General features: G+C 41.5%; 1 protein-coding gene across 1 annotated transcript in view; it reads left to right on the top strand.

Moving 5' to 3' along the window:
- The first annotated feature begins 1,188 nt into the window (after positions 1 to 1,188).
- CDK5RAP1 (CDK5 regulatory subunit associated protein 1) overlaps positions 1,189 to 18,549 on the top strand; it is a 36,602-nt gene continuing 19,241 nt past the window's right edge. Inside the window, 10 exon segments of the mRNA XM_060120480.1 lie at positions 1,189 to 1,316; positions 1,319 to 1,433; positions 4,070 to 4,173; positions 4,671 to 4,705; positions 5,761 to 5,861; positions 8,195 to 8,405; positions 10,206 to 10,326; positions 14,759 to 14,989; positions 16,576 to 16,673; positions 17,379 to 17,434. Coding sequence (XP_059976463.1) covers positions 1,272 to 1,316; positions 1,319 to 1,433; positions 4,070 to 4,173; positions 4,671 to 4,705; positions 5,761 to 5,861; positions 8,195 to 8,405; positions 10,206 to 10,326; positions 14,759 to 14,989; positions 16,576 to 16,673; positions 17,379 to 17,434 — 1,117 coding nt within the window. The 5' untranslated portion in view covers positions 1,189 to 1,271.

The raw sequence follows: 18,549 nt of genomic DNA on the forward strand, positions 1-18,549 counted from the left end.
CTTTCCCGTTTCTTTGCTATTAGAAACACTGCTGTATCAAATATCCTTATGCATAGGTTATTTTGCACATGAGTCTATCTGTAGGATAAATACCTAGCAATGGAACTGCTTGGTCAAAGGGTTTTTGTATGTTTTTTTTAAAATTAATTTTTATTGGAGTATAGTTGACTTACAGTATTGTGTTAGTTTCTGCTGTATAGCAAAGTGAATCTGTTATACATATACATATATTCACTCTCTTTTAGATTCTTTTCCCATGTAGGTCATTACAGAGTACTGAGTAGAGTTCCCTGTGTTATACAGTAGGTTCTTATTAGTTATCTAGGGTTTGTGTGTTTGTAATTTTGACGGAAGGTGGCAAATTGCTCTCTGTAAAGGTTGTGCCATTTTCCATCTCTCTCCCCCAGCCATATGTGAGAGAGTCTGGGTGGGAAGTTTGAAGGGCAGTAATCTGAGACTCTTGGAGGTCGAAAGTAGTCACCGACCAGGCATATGGTGCCCCCATGTTAGATACTTTCCTTTTGAAGGAACCCAAAAGAAGATGCCCTCAGTAAATTGTTTTCACAGTGTGGGGAGGCGGTGTAGCAAGGTGGCTAGGGACACAGGCTTTGTTTTAATAGAGACCTTTATTTGAATCACGACTCTGCTGCTTACTGGCTGTGGGAGCTTAGGTAAGTCCCTCAGCCTTTCTGTCTATTTCCTCCTGTCTGAATGGGGATAATAATAGTGTCTGTTGCCTATGTTACTCAGGATGCTGTGAAGGTTTAAAGAGCTGATACACTTAAAACCCTTGGAACTGTTCCTGGCACAAGGTGCTACTTTGTTATTTTGTCAGGGCTTCTCATTTCATCTCTACCACCCCTTTGTTTTGAAAACAGACTACCTGGATTTGCGTCTCATCTCTGGCACTTCTTTGTGTGATATTTGGCAAGTTGCCTCAGTTTTTTCACCTGTAAAATATTATAAACGGGACAATATTATTAAGAGTACCTTCTTGGGTTTTTGTGAGGATTAAATGTATTAATACACTTGGAAGTGCTTAGAGCAGTGCCCTGTATATAGTGTTCAATAAATGTTGGTGATGTCTGTCATTCTCTTGCAGTCTTTGGGCTGTTTTAGTGCCATGCATCCTTTACAGTGTGTCCTCAAAGCGCAGAGATGTCTGAGGTGGGGGCCCTTGGCCTCTGTGTCCTGGCTGCTGCTCAGGACCTGCAGGGCACACAGTGGTGTCCGCAGCTCTGCAGGTCCCAGTCCAGAGAGGCGGCAGGAGGATGGAGTTTGGAAGGATTTCAGCTCCAGGCTGGCCACTGGACCGACTTTTCAGCATTTTTTAAGAAGTGCTTCAGTTCCTCTAGAGAAACCGTCTACTCCAGATGTGGAGGACCCACCCCCATATCTCACAGTGGATGATCTTTTAGGAAGGCAGAGAAAAGGTTGGTTTTACTTTACTTCTTTTTGAACTTCCTGCTTTACTCCTTTCCAGTATCCATAGTCTGATTCCATCTTTCTTTATTTTTTTGGCTACGTTGGGTCTTCATTTCTGCACTCGGGCTTTCTGGGCTACTCTTGATTGCGGGGTGCGGGCTTCTGATTGCAGTGGCTTCTCTTTGTTGCAGAGCATGGGCTCTAGGCATGCGGGCTTTGGTAGTTGCAGCACGCGGGCTTCAGTAGTTGTGGCACGTGGGCTCAGTAGTTGCAGCGTGAGGGCTCCAGGGCATGCAGGCTTCAGTAGTTGTGACGCATGGGCTTAGTTGCTCCGTGGCATGTGGGATCTTCGCGGACCAGAGCTCGAACCCATGTCCCCTGCGTTGGCAGGCAGATTCTTAACCACAGCGCCACCAGGGACGTCCCATAGTCTGATTCTTAACAGGTCTTTTATTACAGACCTGGCTTTGGAGGGTTAACAGAGTGGGAAGGCTGCTAAGTTATGGAATTGTCAGACTCTACCAAGTAACAATAATATAAAGGAATTATAGTTTTGGTACACGCAACTTGTGGGTAGAAGTCCTGGGTAGTCCTCTTTTTGGTTACCTTTGGAAACCCTTATGATCTCTATTCTGATTTTTAGATCATCCTAAGTTATAAGGTAGGTTTCATAATTGGTGCTGTAGAAAATCATTATGCTTAGGCAGAGGTTTTCTGAGAAACATAATGCACTCAGTTAAAATGCCTTAAAAAAATGTTTGAGGGCTTCCCTGGTGGCACAGTGGTTAAGCATCCGCCTGCCAATGCAAGGGACATGGGTTCGAGCCCTGGCCTGGGAAGATCCCACATGCTGCGGAGCAACTAAGCCCATGCACCACTACTACTGAGCCTGTGCTCTAGAGCCCGCGAGCCACAACTACTGAGCCTGCGTGCCACAGCTACTGAAGCCTGCATGCCTAGAGCCTGTGCTCCGCAGCAAGAGAAGCCACGACAATGAGAAGCCCGCGCACCACAACGAAGAGTAGCCCCTGCTCACTGCAACTAGAGGAAGCCCGCACACAGCAATGAAGACCCAACACAGCCAAAACAAACAAACAAACAAAATTTTGAAGAGACATTAAGAGACAACCAAACCTCTCCCATTTTGCACTGTTTCAAAAAACAATTTCCCTTTATAATTCTTAATGATTTGGTTGCAGTCATATGGTGCAAATTATTTGTAATGTACTATTTTCATTTAATATTCTTCCAAATAGTAGTCTTCATAATTAAATTTAGAAACATTGGTGCAAAATATCACATGCTGTACCATGATGTTTTCCAGTTGTTGGGACATTAGGTTGTTTCAAAAATTTTTATATTATAAATAACACTATAATAAGTGCCTCATATATATGTATACAGATACATGCATATATAGATAGCTTTGCTTCTTTAAAAATTTTTTTCTGGAATAAATTTCTAGGAGTTGAATTGGTAAATCAAGGAGTCTGTATACCTTGTGACTCCTGCTCGGTATTTTGTAGTCCTTTAAAATTTGTTGTTCCCTTCAGTCTCTCCCTGACATAAGTTTGGTGTTTTCTTTTTTTAGACAAGGGAAGTGAGCCAAGGAAGGTTTAAAAAAAAATCCTGATTGTTTCTTTTTTTAAAAAAATTACTGCTCTTTTCTATTGGTTTTCATGTGATTATCCTTCAACTTTTAACTCCATTTAGAATTTATTTGGGTTTGTGGATTAAAATGCGTTGGTGGGCGCAGGGGTTGAAATAGGAATTTAGTTTGAAGGGTCTTGCTATGGTGTGAAATTGAGGTTCTTATAACTTTATGCAAATGTGTTTTATGTCATGTTAGCCATGCTTGCTTTCATTTAAGACATTTGAAGTTACTGTAGGAAGTTGCCTCATTTTTATTTTGTGGCTTTATGTACCCTCTGGCCACTGCTGCTCCCTCCAGAGTCTGGAGAACCTCATTTTGAGAAGGAGGAGTGTAACATATGGATTTTTTTAAATAAATTTATTTGTTTTATTTATTTATTATTTTTGTCTGCGTTGGGTCTTCGTTGCTATGCATGGGCTTCTCATTACAGTGGCTCCTCTTGTTGCAGTGCACGGGCTCTAGGCACGTGGGCTTCCGTAGTTGTGGCTCGCGAGCTCTAGAGCATAGGCTCAGTAGTTGTGGCTCACGGGCTTAGTTGCTCCGCGGCAAGTGGGATCTTCCTGGACCAGGGCTCGAACCCATGTCCCCTGCATTGGCAGGCGGATTCTTAACCACTGCGCCACCAGGGAAGACCTAACATGGATTTAAATTTATTTCCCCCCAGGTTGATAATTATTGTCAACTAGTTCTCCCTTTTCTAATTGTTTTTATAACCATATTTCCTGATTCTCAGGTGCATGTTTTCTCCATTTTTAAATGATACGGCTTGTAATTGGTGTGTGTATATAATGTAGTATTTCTTTTGTTCTGAAAGGCTGTCATTAATTTGGGGGTACATCTGGCAATTAATGATGCCTTAGAATTGAGGCAACAGGGGACTTAGCGGCTAACCAGTTGCCTCAGGTGTTTCTGGGGCATTTGGGGAGGAGACCTTTTGAGACATGCGGTCCCTTTTCATCTGCCTACAGTGGAATTGCCCTCTCATTGCAGTCTACCTTGAGACGTATGGCTGCCAGATGAACGTGAATGACACAGAGATAGCCTGGTCCATCTTACAGAAGAGTGGCTACCTCCGGACCAGTAACCTTCAGGAGGTACACACATTTCCTGCTTCCCCTTGTTTCCTGGGTGAGATTCTGAATGTTTGCCAGTTCTTGGGTGGAGTTCCAGGAGCAGGCTGTGGCCTAGTGAGAGTGAGTTCCCTTGAGGAAAGTGTGCAGTGTGGGACCAAGCTGTACTTTTGTTGCAGTTATTTTTGAAACTTTTAAGGTGGTGCTCACCTTCAGGCAAGGAGCTAGGTTAAAAATGGGCCATGAGGAGGAGCGGAATGGGGAGTTAGTGTTTAATGGGTACAGGTTTTAGTTGGGGAAGTTGAAATAGTTGTGGAGGTTGATGGTGGTGATAGCTGCACAGCAGTGTGAATGTACATAATGCTACTGAACTGTACACTTAAAAATGGTTAAAATGGTAAATTTTATGCTATGTGTGTTTCACCACAATCTGAGAAAAAAAAAAAGGGCTGTGGGCAGTGATTCTAAAAGGTTAATTTCAAAGATCATAATTTTCTTTTTTTTCCTTGCTCTCCACCCAGGCTGATGTGGTCCTCCTTGTCACATGTTCTATCAGGTGGGAATTTGTTCTTTACCTAGAGAGTGAATATATCTTATATAATAATGCCAGAGCCAACGGTGCCAGGCTGGCCCTACCTATGGAGATGAGCCAGTGGATTTGCAGTTTTACACCAGTGGAGATAGTAATGATAGAACGGTCAGCATTTGCTAAGCGTGTACTGTGTGTCAGGTCTTGTACTGAGTACTATACGTGCACTAACTAATTCTCACAACAACCCTATGAGGTAGGTGCTGTTATCAAACTCATTTTATTGATGAGGAAACCGAGAGTGTGCTGAGTTGCCCAGCTTTTCCTTGGGTTTTTCTTGTAGCCAATGGCACATGTTTATGATGTACCTCACATCATAAGGGCTAGGTACCGTCAGTGGTCAGGGACAGGGTTCTTCTGAACAGAGATGGGTGGCATCCATCAGAAGTGAGCATACCCTGTTTATTACTTGTTTCTGTGTGCAAGGCATGTTGGTGTTATGTTTCCTCAGCTGGCTATACTATCAATTAATCCAACATTTTTGTTCTAAGGGTCTTTGTTGCAAGACATTGGACTAGGTTCTTTGAGAGATTCCGAAATGAACCCTTCCTCCATGGAGCCTGACTTTAAGGAGTCTGGTCTGATATGGGAACTAAGACTCATACACAAATAGTTCTAACATCTGGCAGAAAGCACTAGGTAAAAAAAATCAAACAGTATAAAGGAGAAATTGCTGAGTACAGGGAATAGAATAGTTAAAGTGACAGGGGAACAAACTCTCCAACAGAGGAGAGTTAGGGAGGTCTTTGTGGAGTAGATTGTTTTTGAATTTGGCTTAAAGGCTTGTCAGGATTTGGAGATGTGCAGGGAGGGCATCATTCTAGGAATAGTTTTGGCCACACTGCATGGGTTTCAGGATCTTAGTTCCCCAGCCAGGGATTGAACCTGTGTCTTTGCAGTGAAAGCGTGGAGTCCTAAACACTGTACTGCCAGGGAATTCCCATTCTTCCCATTGTCTTGCTCTTTTAGATTGCTTTGTAGTTTATTTTCAGGTTCAGGTCTACCTTTTTTGACCTCTGTAGGGAGAAGGCTGAACAGACCATCTGGAATCGTTTACATCAGCTCAGATCCTTGAAGTCAAAACGGCTCCGCTCCCGAGTGCCTCTGAGGATTGGGATTCTAGGTATCTGGTAATTTGCAGATTTTGTGAGTTTTGTGAGACTTGGGCTCCATGTAGCTTTATATGCTAGGGTTTCCCTTAGAGGCTGGATTCCCAGTGGTGAAGAAATCTTATACATTCAACTCTTATACTTAATGTCAGAGGCTGTAGGATTAAATGAGATAAAGCTCATAAAAGGGCTTTTCTTAGTGCCTTAAAGTAATAGGTACTGTACTCAGAAAGTGATCTGTCCTTACTAGTCTGATGGGGCTCATGGTGGCACAGAGTAGTGGATAGGAGAGAGTTTGGAGTCTGAAGGGACAGCTTGAATTTACCACGTAGGCACCTTTTTTTTTTTTTTTCTTTTTTTTTTTGCAGTAGGCAGGCCTCTCACTGTTGTGGCCTCTCCCATTGTGGAGCACAGGCTCTGCGGCCATGGCTCAAGGGCCCAGCCACTCCATGGCATGTGGGATCTTCCCAGACCAGGGCACGAACCCGTGTCCCCTGCATCGGCAGGCGGACTCTCAACCACTGTGCCCCCAGGGAAGCCCCACGTAGGCACCTTTTATCTTGACTCCTGAAGCATGCCCAAGTGAAGATCTAATTATTCACTGACCAGTATAATAGCCACTAGCCACATGTGGTCATTTAAATTTAATCACACTTAAATAATATTAAAAATTCACTTCTTCAGTCTCACTAGCCACATATCGACTGCTCAGTAGCCACACTTGACTAGTGCTACCAGTTTGAACAGCGTGGATACAGCACATTACCATTGTCTTAGAAAGTTCTATTGGACATCTCTGGTATAGATAGCTGGGAGGCATATTTCAAAAATAAATATTCTGTACCCTCATGGTCCCAGAAGTTAGTCAATGTACTTAGCCTTAAAATAGACTGTGTCCATTGTGGAATAGTTAAATTAATTCTTCTTGATGATGGGTCAAAACACAGGTTGGAGCATATCCTTTATTACACAGATTAATGTACTAAGTGATGCAGGAGGATGGAAAGATTAGCTAGAATGTTTTGTTCCATTCCAGTTCCTTCATTATAGAAGCCCCTGGGTATATATCTGTTAGGAATATCAGAAATCCCCCAAATAGTTTTTTTCTTTTTTTTTTGCGGTACGCGGGCCTCTCACTGCTGTGGCCTCTCCCGTTGTGGAGCACAGGCTCCCGACGCGCAGGCTCAGCGGCCATGGCTCACGGGCCCAGCTGCTCTGCGGCATGTGGGATCCTCCCGGACCGGGGCACGAACCCGTGTCCCCTGCATCGGCAGGCAGACTCTCAACCACTGCGCCACCAGGGAAGCCCAGTTTTTTTCTTTTAATTGTTGTAAAGTGTATGTAACATAAAGTTTACCATTTGGACCCCTTTTAGATGTACAGTTCAGTGGTATTAAGTACATTCACATTGTTGTGCAGCCATCACCTCCGTCCATTTCAGGAATTTTTTCATCTTCCCAAACTGAAACTCCACACCAATTAAGTAATGACTCCCCATTCCTCCCTCACTTCAGTCCCTGGCAGCCACCATTCTACTCTCTGCCTTTGTGAATTTTACTGCTCTGGGTACTTCATATAAATGGAACCATACAACATTTTGGTGACTGGCTTTTTTCACTTAGCATAATATCCTCAAGGTTCATCCAGGCTGTAGCTTGTGTCAGAATTTCCTTCGTTTTTAAGGCTGAATAATATTCCATTGTATGTATATATCACATCTGTTTATGGACGCTCGGATTGCTTCCACTTTTTGGCTATTGTCAATGATGCTGCTATACACGGTTGTACATCCAAGAATAGTTTTTAAACCAGTGTTTTTAAAGGTTTTTTTTTTAATAAAATGGGTTTTTAAATTGTATAGTTTTACTAATAGTGGTATTCTTGATTATGGAAGATACCAGCGTAGATGGATAACTCATTTCTTATAGGTTTTAATAAGTATTATGGGCAACAAGAGGGATAAAGTGTGTAAGTGCAGTTGTATATAAATAAGTTTTATTTTAATAAATAAGTTCCTGACACAAAATAGTTTTTATTTGTAGCACCAAGTAATTTTCAATTGAAAAAAGAGGTGGTTCATGTCTAGAAAGGTTTTTGGATGGTGGTTTCATTTTTTCCAGGCATTTAATTGAATTGCTATAGAGCTCTTTTCCTGTGGTTTTCTTATATAGGAATACGCAGGTTCCAGAGGTATAGAAGTGTTGGGCAAATTTGAGGGATGATGCTAAACTCCTAGAGAAGTTTCTGTGACCTGGCCTCTGATCCAGCTGGAGAGAATGTGTACTAAAAAGAAGTGAGACGAGATGAATTTAGGAACAGGTCTTAGCTTATCTCTTTTCCCTCCCAGGCTGCATGGCTGAGAGATTGAAGGAGGAGATCCTCAACAGAGAGAAAACGGTGGATATTTTGGCTGGTCCAGATGCCTATAGGGACCTTCCTCGGCTGCTTGCTGTTGCCGAGTCAGGCCAGCAAGCTGCCAATGTTCTGCTCTCTCTGGATGAGACCTATGCTGATGTCTTGCCAGTCCAGATGAGCCCCAGTGCCACTTCTGCTTTTGTGTGAGTCACTGACCAAGAGATGGGGAGTCAGCTTCTCCTTTCTTACTTTTAAAATAACATGTTAATTTTATTACATTAAAAAAATTAATGCACATAGTACAAAAAACTGAAGACAAAAGATGGTATAGTAAGACTCCCTCACACCTGTCATCCTCAGTCTCCTAGGCTACCTCTCAGAGTCAGCCATGTTAGGAGTTTCTTATATAATCCTTTCAGAGGTATTCTTTGCACATGCATTCATGTATATAATATGGAATCTTTCCTACCCTCCCTTCTATACTCTTATTATTTTTTTCACTTAAAATATCTAGGGCTTTTAGGATCTTTTTTTCCCCTCCTCTGATCTTTTAAGTTAAAAAAAGAAGATCTGATGACAAAATAGTTCATGTTTGTTGAAGAATATGTGGAAAGATAGAAAAACATAAAGAAGAGAGTAAGAATTACCTATACTCCTACCAGCTAATGATAAACACTATTAGCAGTTTGGTGTGTATGACTCTGTTCTTTCTTCTGTGTTTGTATGTGTATGCTTATTTATATTTATTTATAAAAATTGGCTCTTGTTGTACTTGGTTTTATAACCTTTTCATATTTAAAATAATGTACATTTGTTATGTCATGAAATTTTCTCTAACATATTGGCAAATAGGCTTATAACCTATTTTTGTAAATGAAGTTTTATTGTAATACAGCCATACCCATTTGTTTATATATTGTCTGTGGCTGCTTTTGCCACTACAATATCAGAATTGAGTAGTTGTGAGGAGGATGAGTCTCTACTGTATAGTCTGCAAAACCTCAAATATTTACTCTCTGTTTTTTTACGGAAAAAGTTTGCCAACCTCTCATTTTAATGGCTATCCAATACTCTGTTGTTGGAATGCTTTATAAAAATTAATAGCTAACATTTATTTAACAGTCCTTCAGTGAACGTCTTTACTATACATCTTTCCATCATTTCCTTAAGATAAATTTAGGCTTTCATATACATGTGCAATGAAAGAGGGTGATGTAACTTAGATACTTAGCATTTGGATCAGGAATGAGTGAGAGATGCAGAACCTTGTGTTTTAAATCCAAGGTCTCCATTCCTAATACATTCTTTATAATATTTATTTTTTGGGTCTAGATTTAAAGAGTTCAAAAATATGTAAATATAAACAGTAGAAAGTCCAAGTGTGGTACATCTGCAACCCGTTCCTTCACCACTGCAGTCCCTTAGGGTAACCACTGCATCCACCAATTACAGTTTGGTTTATATCCTGTGATTAACACATAATAATTTTTTTTTTTTTTGGTTGTGTTGTGCAACTTGTGGGATCTCATTTCCCTGACCAGGGATTGAACCCAGGCCACGGCAGTGAAAGCCTGGAATCCAAACCACAAGGCCACGAGGGAACTCCCCATAATAGTTATTTATTTTATTTTTTTTTGTGGTACGCGGGCCTCTCACTGTTGTGGCCTCTTCCGTTGTGGAGCACAGGCTCCAGATACTCAGGCTCAGCGGCCATGGCTCATGGGCCCAGCCGCTCCGCGACATGTGGGATCCTCCCGGACCGGGGCACGAACCCATGCATTGGCAGGCGCACTCTCAACCACTGCGCCACCAGGGAAGCCCCCCATAATAGTTTTTAAAGATAAAAAATGTCTGCTTTATTGCTTCTTAGATCTCCGATTGGTCCAGTGTGAGCCTGTTGCCAAGAGAATTCAGAGCCAAAGGATAATGCCAAGGGAGCTGCTCCTTGGGTTGGACCAGGCCATCCTGCTCCTGTTACTAAGTTCTGGTGCTTTCCTCCCCAGGTCTGTCATGCGAGGCTGTGACAACATGTGCAGCTACTGCATTGTTCCTTTCACACGTGGCCGGGAGAGGAGTCGGCCTGTTGCCTCCATTCTAGAGGAAGTGAGGAAGCTTTCTGAGCAGGTGAAAAATTCTCCAGCCCTTCTTACTGTGAGCGTGTTTGTGGGAGGATGAGGACAGCCTTTTTCTAGTTTTGCAGCCTGTGCTCTCTCTAAGCTGTACAAGTTTAGAACCATACCTGGCCAGAAGGAAATACCTGGGTGTACATCTTGGGTTTGCTGCCCAGGAATTATAGGCAGATGCACTGAGAGGTTCGCTTGGGTGGCAGCACAGTAGAATGGAGAGAGCATGAATCAGATGATTGTGAATTCTGGCTCCACCATTCTCTGGCTTGATGCCCTGGCATAGGTCACTTAACTCTCTTCTTCAAAACACAGTTTCCCCATCTATGAAAAGAGGGTAGATACCTTCTTTGCTAGGTTATTGGAAGGACTGTTACTGGAAGGACAGTTGTTACTGGCACTTAGTAAGTTTTCAGAGAATGATTTATTAGTCTGTCTTTGTATTCTAGGCTATTCCCAAATCTCTTGTTCATTTTATCACTGAGCCTGCTCACTGGTTGAGGGACAGAGGTTAGGTGAGGGTAGTGAATCAGATCAGAGGCCAGAGGGGAGATACCTCCTGCCTTCCTCCTATTGGGAGCTGGTCCCTCAGCCCTTGAGGTCTCTCCCTAACCCTAGACCCTAATATTCCAGCCCTGCAAAAGAGGACAATAGGTGGGAATACAGAGCTTTTCTTCCACTTGAGTCTTTGTGTTTTCTTACTTGCTTGGCTTAGGAACCATGGGAGGCTAGCCCCTGCTCCAGTTCTAAGTCAACAGTTTGCCTTTGTTTGTGCACTCTGGCACGCTGTCTTCTCTTCTCCCGTCCCCAGATTCTCAGTTCCCTGATTTGGTCTCTGGCTGCTCACAGGCACTGTGAGTATTCTTCGTACCTTACCTCACCCAGTGCTATCCAAAGTGGTCCAAAGTGGTCTCCTTCCTCTCCCCTTCCAGCTCCCCAACAGTACCAAAACTCACTCCTTTGGGATGGAGACGGTCTGTTTAAATAGACTGAGGTGATGGCAAAAACCCCCTAACTTTTCTAGGGTATTTGCTTATAAAAGAAGGAACTTAATAACATTGAAGTGAATCTTAGTGAATTCAAAGGCATTGACTTATGAAAAATTAAGATTCTGCATTGTGTGTGTGTTTTTTGAAATTAATTAATTAATTTGGCTGCATCGGGTCTTAGTTGTGGCACTCGGGATCTTTGTTGTGGCATGCAGGATCTTTTGTTGCGGCTCGTGGGCTTAGTTGCCCCGCAGCATGTGGGATCTTAGTTCCCTGACCAGGGATCGAACCTGTGTCCCCTGCAGTGGAAGCGTGGAGTCCCACCCACTGTACTGCCCGGGAAGTCCCTGAAACTTAATAATTGTTACATTTTGCTATATTTACTTTATTTTGTTGTTGTTGTTAAGTATCTCAGAGTACAGCATGACATTTCACCCTTAAGTAATTGTGCATCCCTAAAAAAAAAAAAGGATATTTTCAATACCATTAATTCCTCTAGTAGGATTAACAAAAAATGCTAAATATCTTTTCATTTTAGTCCACTCCTATTCAGATTTTCCCAATTGTTCCATAACTCTTTTTTCATTTGGTCATTACATCTCTTTATATGTGTGTGTTTTACTTAGTTTTATATCTTACTATCTTTTAAAAAAATTTTCTGGTTTGGAATAACTTCAAACTTTTCTGTAAGAAAAGTTGCAAAGATAGTTACCTCTAATGTTAACATCTCACTTAACTTTGGTACATTTCTTACAACTAAAAGATTAGCATTGGTATATTATTGTTAACTAACTTCAGACTTTATTCTGGTTTTGCCAGTTTCCCCACTAATGTCTTCTTTCTGGATCCAATCCAGGATCCATGTTGCATTTAGTATATCCTGTTTTTTAAGCTAACATTATGTCACAACTTGTAAAAAATAGTCTTTATGGAGACTCGGGTTTTGACAGTTAAATGCATTGCATGGTCCTGGAGTGGGATTCTAATCAGGGGAAAGAAATGTTAAAAAAAAATTACATATGGGGCTTCCCCGGTGGCGCAGTGGTTGAGAGTCGGCCTGCCGATGCAGGGGACACGGGTTTGTGCCCCGGTCCGGGAAGATCCCACATGCCACGGAGTGGCTGGGCCCGTGAGCCGTGGCCGCTGAGCCTGCGCGTCTGGAGCCCGTGCTCCGCAATGGGAGAGGCCACAACAGTGAGAGGCCCGCGTACTGCAAAAAAAACAAAACAAATTACTTATTTTAATGTGATTGTGATGTCATTGCCTAAGCAAGTTTGTATCCTGTCTGTAATAGTGTGAACATTTTCTCATGTCATTAACAGCTTTTAATTTATTTTTGTAGTTGTGTGGCCTTCCTTGGTATGGATGCACTATGATTTACTTGTAGGACAGCAGCTTTCAAATTGCTTTCAGTTCTTCCTCTGTTAAAACAGTGCTTTGTAGAAGTACATCTCTATGCATTAATCTTTGTCCATCTTAATAGTTATATCCATAAGATAAATTTCTAGACATGCCGTTGATAAAGATTAAGAAAAAAGTTATGAAGGACATAGTATGGACAGTTGGTGAAAATTTGGCTTATGGAATGTGGCTTAGATAATATCAATATTTCTGATTTTGATAATTGTCCTGTGACTACTATTATATAAGAAAATATTCTTATATGCTGAAATATTTAGAAGTAAAAGAGTATGATGTTTGCAACTTATTCTCAGAAGACTTAGAAAAATTTGTGCTTGCGTGTGTGTGTGTAGAGAGAGAAAGTATATACATGAGGTGTGAATATGAATAATAAAGAAATAGGGCACAATGTTAACAGTTATTGAATCTGGGCAAATAGTATATGGGAGTTTTTTTTTTTTTGAATTAAAAAAATATTTATTTATTTATTTGGCTGTGTTGGGTCTTAGATGTGGCATGTGGGATCTTTTCATTGTGGCGCATGGGCTCTTTGTTGCGGTGCACGGGTTTCTTTCTAGTTGTGGCGCACGGGCTCCAGAGCACTTGGGCTCAGTAGTTATGGCACGCAGGCTCTTCAGTTGTGGTGCGTGGGCTCCAGAGTGCGCGAGCTCAGTAGTTGCAGTGCGGGCTTAGTTGCCCCACAGCATGTGGGATCTTAATTCCCTGACCAGGGATCGAACCTGCTTCCCTAGCATTGGAAGGCGGATTCTTAACCACTGGACCACCAGGGAAGTCCTGGGAGTTTTTTATACCATTGCAATTTTTCTGTAAGTTTGAAGTTATGTCAAAATAAAATTATAAACAATAGTCTTTATAGAAACCATTATTATTCTTCTTTCTGAACTTTTACAATGCAGATTTTCAAACAGACAGGTTGAAAGACTAGTCTAATAAACATGATTATTAACATTTTGTCATATGTCCTTTATCTGCCTATCTCTGTAGATATATAAATACATTTTTTCTGAACCATTTGAAAGTAAGTGGTAGTCATCGGGCCACTTTGCCCTGCATCCGTCAGTATGTGTCTTCTCAGAATAAAGAATTTTCCCCTTCATAACCATAATACCTTATCATTTGTAGGAAATTTAACAATTAACTAATATTCTCTAACATGCAGCCCCTATTCAAAATTTATTAATTTATCCAAAAATATCTTATTACTGTTCTGTTTTCAAACCAAGATCCCATCAAGATTTGTACAGTTTTGTTTGATTGTATTATAATATTTCTTCAAACTCTCTTAATCTAAAACAGTCCTTTCACTTTTTTGTTGTGTGTCTTAAATGATGCATTAAACATGTCTGGGTTTGTCTGATTGCTTTCTCATGTTGTCATTTAAAATATTCCCCTGGGGCTTCCCTGGTGGCGCAGTGGTTGAGAGTCCGCCTGCTGATGCAGGGGACACGGGTTCATGCCCCGGTTTGGGAAGATCCCACATGCCGCGGAGCGGCTGGGCCCGTGAGCCATGGCCACTGAGCCTGCGCATCCGGAGCCTGTGCTCCGCAGCGGGAGAGGCCACAACAGTGAGAGGCCCGCGTATCACAAAAAAAAAAAAAAAAAAAAAAAATATTCCCCTGAATTCTGGTAAACTGGAAGTTAGGTGTAAAAGCTTGATGGGATTTAGACTAAATGTTTTTGGCAAGAATACTTCATAGGTGATGGTTATATAACATTCAGTGGACAGAATGGTGTCATAATTTGATTTTGGTGTTATAAATTAACCATTATTATTGAACATGGGGCTTGAATCCAGCTTTTTTGCTATTCTAAAAAATGCTTTGAAGATTTTTTACATAAGGTTTTATTCTGAAGTTCATTTCTTCAGACAAGATGCCCAAGCATGAAATTATTGGGTTAAAGACAAGAGTACATTTATGGATGGCTCTTGGTAGGTTTAGCTAATTTTAGTCAGTGATTTGGTATGAAGCTGCCAAACATGTTTTAAAATTGCTTCCAGTGTATTTATTTTCCCTTTTTCAGGGGCTGAAAGAAGTAACACTCCTTGGTCAGAATGTGAATAGTTTTCGGGACAATTCAGAGGTCCAGTTCAACAATGCAGTGTCCACCAACCTTAGCCGTGGCTTTTCCACCAACTATAAAGCCAAGCAAGGGGGCCTTCGTTTTGCTTACCTTCTGGATCAGGTCTCCAGAATAGATCCTGAAATGAGGATTCGTTTCACCTCTCCCCACCCCAAGGACTTTCCTGATGAGGTGAGTATTGAGAGTTTAGTGTGTCGAACTGACATCAGTATCCTTAAGCATGCCAAAGGCTGCAGCCAGTAGCATGCGGCAGAGGCATCCGTCCTTAGAGGATCAGGGGATCCTGTGGTGTATTACTATATTGCCCTCTGAATCTACCCATCCTTTGGAAAGATTTGAAGTCTCCCAAGGGGGTGGCAAGTAAAGGACTGATATTAAGACCACCAGTGGGACCATGAGGGCTGTGCGGAGAGAGGTTTTATTACAGGATGTTGTGGGAAGGACAGGTAGGGGGGCAGTGTGATGCAGTGTGAAACAGTCTAGACTTTGGCCTCAGAGCTGAGTTCAGTCCTGGCTCTTCCACTGCTTTACCAGTAGGGCTGACCTTTTCAACTTGTCATCTTTGTTTGTAAAATGGTTAATAATCACTTCCTGCTTTGGGTTATTGAGAAATAGATATAACGGGTGGAACGTACTCGGCAATGTGCTTGGCATGTAGTATGTAGTTCACGTGTGAAACCTTTTTTTGGAAGGTTTTTTTGTGTTGGTGAAATGTCTGTCTTTTGGCCCCACCCCTACTTTTTCCCCTCTGTGTTATTTGTCTTATTGAGTTGTGAAAGTTCTTTATGTATTCTTTTTTTTTTTTTTTACGGTACGTGGGCCTCTCACTGCTGTGGCCTCTCCCGTTGCGGAGCACAGGCTCCAGACACGCAGGCTTAGCGGCCATGGCTCACGGGCCCAGCCGCTCCGCAGCATGTGGGATCTTCCCGGACCGGGGCATGAACCCGTGTCCCCTGCATCGGCAGGCTCTCAACCACTGCGCCACCAGGGAAGCCCTCTTTATGTATTCTTGATAGAAATCATTTGTCAGTATATTTTTTTCAGGTATTTTCTCCTAGTTTTAGTTTCTTTTTTTTTTTTTTTTTTTTTTTAAGATGTTGGGGGTAGGAGTTTATTAATTAATTTTTGGCTGTGTTGGGTCTTCGTTTCTGTGCGAGGGCTTTCTCTAGTTGTGGTGAGCGGGGGCCACTCTTCATCGCGGTGCGTGGGCCTCTCACTGTCGCGGCCTCTCTGGTTGCGGAGCACAGGCTCCAGACGCGCAGGCTCAGTAGTTATGGCTCACGGGCCCAGTTGCTCCGCGGCATGTGGGATCTTCCCGGACCAGGGCTCGAACCCGTGTTCCCTGCATTAGCAGGCAGATTCTCAACCACTGCGCCACCAGGGAAGCCCCCTAGTTTTAGTTTCTTGATGATATCTTTTAAAGTGGCTAATTAGTTGGTAAGCTGGATGAAACAAATGCTGTTTTTCCTTTCTGGTCTGTGTTGGCATTACCCCTGTATAGCCCCATGGCTTGAATCTGACCTCTGCTTACTTTCTTCACTCTTTGAAAGCAGAGATGCCATCAGGTGAAATGTCTGGGACAGACAGAACATGGGTTGAGCAAAAGTAAAGATTTTCGGTAATTTATGTGTTTGGTTTAGTCAGCCTCTTAATTCTCAAAAATTAACCTTGGTGGAAAAACAGTTGGGGATGGTATTCCTTTCTGCAAGATTCTTTGGTGAGACTTTGATGACCTTTAATGTGTTCTATTTGATCAGGTTCTGCAGCTGATTCACGAGAGGGACAATATCTGTAAACAGATCCACCTACCAGCCCAGAGTGGAAGCAGCCGTGTATTGGAGGCCATGCGGAGGGGGTCAGACTTGCTTGGGCCAGGGGGCGGGCATCCCATACCTTTCCATGTTTCCTTAAGGACCAAGCAGTGTCTAAGAACCTAGTGTAGTGTGTGGCACACAGTAGCTACTCACTAAATATTTATTACATGAGTAAACCCATGGACATTATAACTTGCTTCTGTCCATTCTGTAAGTATAGACTGAGGACTAGATCACTCATTTCATTTGTTTAGCATGTGTTTTATTAAGCACCTACTGTGTGGCACACTGAGATTTTAATCCTTTAGCTTTTAACATTAAAGTTTTTTAGGTCTTAGAATTTAAATATAGCTCCATGTGTTCACTCACTTTGGGAATAGTAAGTATAGCAAAGATAAGACTGAAAGGAGCATGTGACAAATGGCAAGCTGTATGGAACTAGTAATTTCCTTGTATTCCACATTGGCAAAGAGTTTTAGAGATATTAAATGTTAATTTGTCTTCATTTCTTAGTTAAAACATCTATTTAGAGTAATTTGTGTTCTTGAATTAAAATTTTATAGGCTCTGGATTAGGTTATAGTACAGGATTTGAATCAAAAGGACTCTTCTGGATACTTACTCTTGTACTGTCCTATGTGAATGAGAAGTAATTACATGTGATTAGTTCATAGTGTTATCTTCTTATAGCATTCATTTAAAGAAGATTGGTTCATCTAAGCTTTTTCTTTTTTTTCTTTATTGCAGATATTCAAGAGAAGCTTATGTGGAATTAATTCATCATATCAGAGAGTCTATCCCAGGTACCTTTAAGAAACATATTTTGCTGAGCACATTATTCTACCAGTGACCCCAGTCTTCTTGGTCAGATATAGGCAACACCTGTGATAGTACATTGTGTCACCTTTCTCACTTCTTTTGCTCCTCTTCATTTCTCTCTTTCTCTTCTTTCTAATTTTTTAATATCTTGGTCTTGCTAGATATACTCAGAGGTGTGGATTAGCTTGTGGCCTCAGGTACTAAAGAGATTCCTTTTCTATAGTCTTTGTGTTTCTGAACATATGAGAGAAACCTTGTTCCTGCTCATTAGCTGGCAAAGTTATAGTCTAAATTACTTCTGATTTGGGAGCAATTGATATCTTTAAAAATGTGTACTTAGAGATAATTCCTTTCTTGTTATCATAACCCTTACTCCCCTTTCTCTTTTCCCTTTCTCCAAATAAAATTACTCTGTAAGTCTTGTAGTTTAGATTTGTTGATAATGTCTACATTGTTTTACAAATTTCTAATTATTGTAACTTGTGTTCTGTACCAATACTTTCATTTGGATGGGGCAGGATAGTGTGGAGGTTCTCTGGGCTGCAGTTTCCTCATCTGTAACATGGAGTTAATAGTACTCACCTTATTGGATTGTTGGAATAATTAAATAAAGTGTGTTGGAACATTGTGTTTAACTTCAAAAGTATATGTTTGGATGAGGTACTGAAACATTCTGCATGATAGATCGCATGCTGGGTCACACAAACCACGGTAAATTTAAGAAAACTGAAGTCATATCAAGCATCTTTTCTAGCCACAACATTGTGAGATTAGAAATCAACTACAAGAAAAAAACTGTAAAAAACACAAACACATCGAGGCTAAAAAATGGATTGCCGAAGAAATCAAAGAGGAAATCCAAAAATTCCTAGATACAAATGAAAATGAAAACATGACGATCCAAAACTTTTGGGACACAGCAAAAGCAGTTCTAAGAGGGAAGTTTATTTATTTATTTAAAAATTATTTATTTATTTTTATTTGGTTGTGCTGGGGCTTAGTTGCAGCAGGTGAGCTCCTTAGTTGCGGTTCGCTGCCTCCTTAGTTGGAGCACGCGGGCTCCTTAGTTGTGGCATGCGAACTCTTAGTTGCGGCCACA

The sequence above is a fragment of the Mesoplodon densirostris genome, chromosome 16 (assembly GCF_025265405.1).
Source record: "Mesoplodon densirostris isolate mMesDen1 chromosome 16, mMesDen1 primary haplotype, whole genome shotgun sequence".
NCBI classification, from domain to species: Eukaryota; Metazoa; Chordata; class Mammalia; order Artiodactyla; family Ziphiidae; genus Mesoplodon; species Mesoplodon densirostris.